The sequence below is a fragment of the Populus euphratica genome, unplaced genomic scaffold (assembly GCF_000495115.2).
Source record: "Populus euphratica unplaced genomic scaffold, PopEup_1.0 scaffold2062.1, whole genome shotgun sequence".
Classification (NCBI taxonomy): domain Eukaryota; kingdom Viridiplantae; phylum Streptophyta; class Magnoliopsida; order Malpighiales; family Salicaceae; genus Populus; species Populus euphratica.
The window spans coordinates 18403-21535 of record NW_011501870.1 but is presented as its reverse complement, the minus strand read 5'-3'; the positions used below and the strand labels follow the sequence as shown (position 1 = coordinate 21535).

The 3133-nt window shown below is 27.8% G+C and overlaps 1 protein-coding gene across 1 annotated transcript in view; it reads right to left on the bottom strand.

Moving 5' to 3' along the window:
* Positions 1-2702, bottom strand: part of LOC105118547 (pentatricopeptide repeat-containing protein At4g21705, mitochondrial-like) — a 5059-nt gene extending 2357 nt beyond the window's left edge. Inside the window, exon 1 of the mRNA XM_011016524.1 lies at positions 2468-2702. Coding sequence (XP_011014826.1) covers positions 2468-2702 — 235 coding nt within the window. The remainder of the gene's footprint in view (positions 1-2467) is intronic.
* Between the last annotated feature and the right edge of the window lie 431 nt (positions 2703-3133).

Genomic DNA, 3133 nt, shown 5'->3' with positions numbered 1-3133 from the left:
TAATAGGAGAAAAGCAAATAACAATTATAAAAATGAGGACCAAAGTAAATATAAAAATTAAATTTTAAGAAATGAAATTGAAAAATAAATATTCAAAACAAAATATATATAGCAATCAAAAGTTTGAGGATCAAATTTGATATAATCAGCAAATAATGACATTTCTAAACTTTTCACAACTTGCGGAAAGTGTTTTCCTCCCAAATTTTTGAGGAAAACACTTTCTTGAAAATCAAGTCAAATTTTTCTTTGACTGGAAAGTGTTTTCCATTTACCAACTTTCCTAACAGCAAACAAACATAAGGAAGTTTGGAAAGTGATTTTCCAGAAACCACTTTCTGAAAAACAAACACAGCTAAGAAGGAAAACACTTTCCTGAAAATCAAGTCAAATTTTTTTTTACTAAAAAATATTTTCATTGACCAGAAAGTGTTTTCCGTTGACTGGAAAGTATTTTTTGTTAACCGGAAAATATTTTCTGTTGACCAACTTTTCTAATGACAAACACAGGAAAATTTAGAAAGTAATTTTTCAGGAACTGTTTTCCGAGAAACAAACATGACCCAAATTAGCTTAGTTAAGGATAATATATATATAAAATAGGGCCCAGACCAAGATTAATTACACTATAAATTGAAAATGTATAATTATCATTTTAATATTTTCAAAGAAAACCAATGAGGGTCACATATCTTTTCACAATGGTCTAACAGTTGTTATATTAATAGATGACATGATGCGTCTGGTGGCCAGATGTTGGCTATCACTGTGATGTTCATATCATCTCAACGGTTTCTCCGCAGCATGTATGGCTTACTAGCCTACAGTTTGATGTTAATAATCTTCAATTCTTTGCTTTCCTTTTATTTTCTTTTTTATTCTTGATTTTCGCTCTCCAATTTTCAAATTTAGCAATTTAATAAATATAAATATTATTTACAAAAGTGATTTATGCATATAATATAAGTATCAGCGTATAAGTTGTAGCTTTATCATTCAGGCAGCCCGAAATAAAGAATTTGATGATTAAACAATAGTTTTTAAAGTGGCGTTTGATTCGTCTCTGTATCCCTGCATCCTTGGTTCATGTGACTTATTTAATGATTTTTTTTTTCTTTTCCCTTCTTGATTTTTTATTCTAGTACTTTAAATTTTCAAAACAGTTATTTAATTTTTTTAATTTAATTTATATTTATTTTATTTAATATAATTTATAAAATTAGATTTTTTTTAAATTTTATCCTTTTATAATTTTTTTGGGTTGGGTTTGGTTTTTATTTTTTATTGTTATTTGAAATTATTTTACAATTGATTTTTTTATGATTTCTTCTTCTTTCTATTTTTTCTTATAATATTTGATCATCATTCTTTTAATTGTTATTTTTTTATTTTAATAAAGCTTCTAAATTTATATATTTTTCTCAAATTTATCATTTAATATTAAATTAGTTATGAATCGAGCTTAGATATAAGATTTCACTAATTATAAATTTAATAGATTAATTCAACTTTAAAATATTCGTCAAGGTTTGTTTGTTTTTTAAAACTCATGTTTTTTTAAATTTTATTAGTATTTATTTGCCAAGGATTTGGGCTATATTAATTTTTTTATTTTTTTTATATAAGATTTTTCATTGAATTTATAAATAACTTGGATTATCTTGAATTTTTTTATTTATCATTCTTTATTAAATTTAGTTTTTTCACAATAATTTTTTTAATTAAATTAATTAATTAATTAAATACATGAAATATTTATTTTATAATATTTTATTTAATTTATTTTCTAGATTGTTGTTTTAACAACATGCGTGGTATAATTCAGTATTATCATACAACCTTTAATAGTGGTATAAAAATCACCTTAATGAACTCTTTTTTTTTATTATTATAAGATGGTGTCACCGCGGAAAATAATGACTTTCGAACATGTCTTTTCTTCTTCTTCTTCTATATATATATATATATATTGATCCAACTTATAACATAACGCTAACCACCTATCTAACTAGAAACTATAAATCTATAACCCAATTCAAAGCCAGGTTATGACTTTTGAGTTGGATAAAAAGATATCGAAAAAAAAAAAAACCATATAACATAACGCTAACCACCTATCTAACTAGAAGTCATGGGTTGTGACCGATTTAATTACGAGGGGAGCTACCTAGCTGTCCTGGTTATAACATAGCAGTAACAACATTCGTAGAAGAAAAAACGCACACAAGAGACCTAGACAAAGGCATAAACCTACTTCAAAAACTAAAACTACAGGCATCTCTCTCTCTCATCAAGACAATATTACAAATATTTAGGGAAAAGTAAAACTAAACACCAAGCAATACACTGGGGAAGGAGACCCGCTGAGAGAGCACTCCTAGGCCTTTGCTAATTTTTTGTAATTTCATCAGAAATTAACATAGCCTCCTGGTTTTGTTCTGGTGGTTTCCCATGTATTGAGTAAGACAGTCCAATAACTTAGTTTCTAGAGCCTTGAATTGTGCTATTTGGATTTGCAGTTCAAGTTTCTCTCTTCGAAGGTTCTTGTTCTCCGCCATGAGCATCGAACAAGTAGTTTCTTCCATGTCAAGTGTTGCATTCTCTTGATTAGAAGAAGCCTTTAAATATGTTGGAAACATACTAGGCTCACATTTTTTCCGAATGATCTCGACTAGCATGTGCCTCCTCCCTTTCTGAAACATTTCATGCTTGAATTCCCATTGCTTCGATGATGTTTTCTTGAATCCCTGCTTTAATTCAGAGGATTAGATTCACTATAAAATCACAAGGTCATGAGATTCATGGCACCGAGCCTAAAATGTTGCCATCCTGGTTTGACAGAAAGACATGTACTAAAGCACCAAGGCCCATTTGGATACCAAATTACATGAAGAAAATGTTTGGAGTGTTTTTGGAAATTTTTATTTTTATTTTTTGTATTTTTAGATTGTTTTGATATATTTTTAAATAAATAATACTTTATACTTCAATTTTTTAGATTGTTTACTACACTCTTAAACATACAGAAATAGACAAAAAGTGAATCCATATATAGTAGCTTATACGTAGATCATAAAAACAGTATAACCACTAGCCTGTGGTGCTTGCATAAATTGAAGTGCAGGTTTCTAAA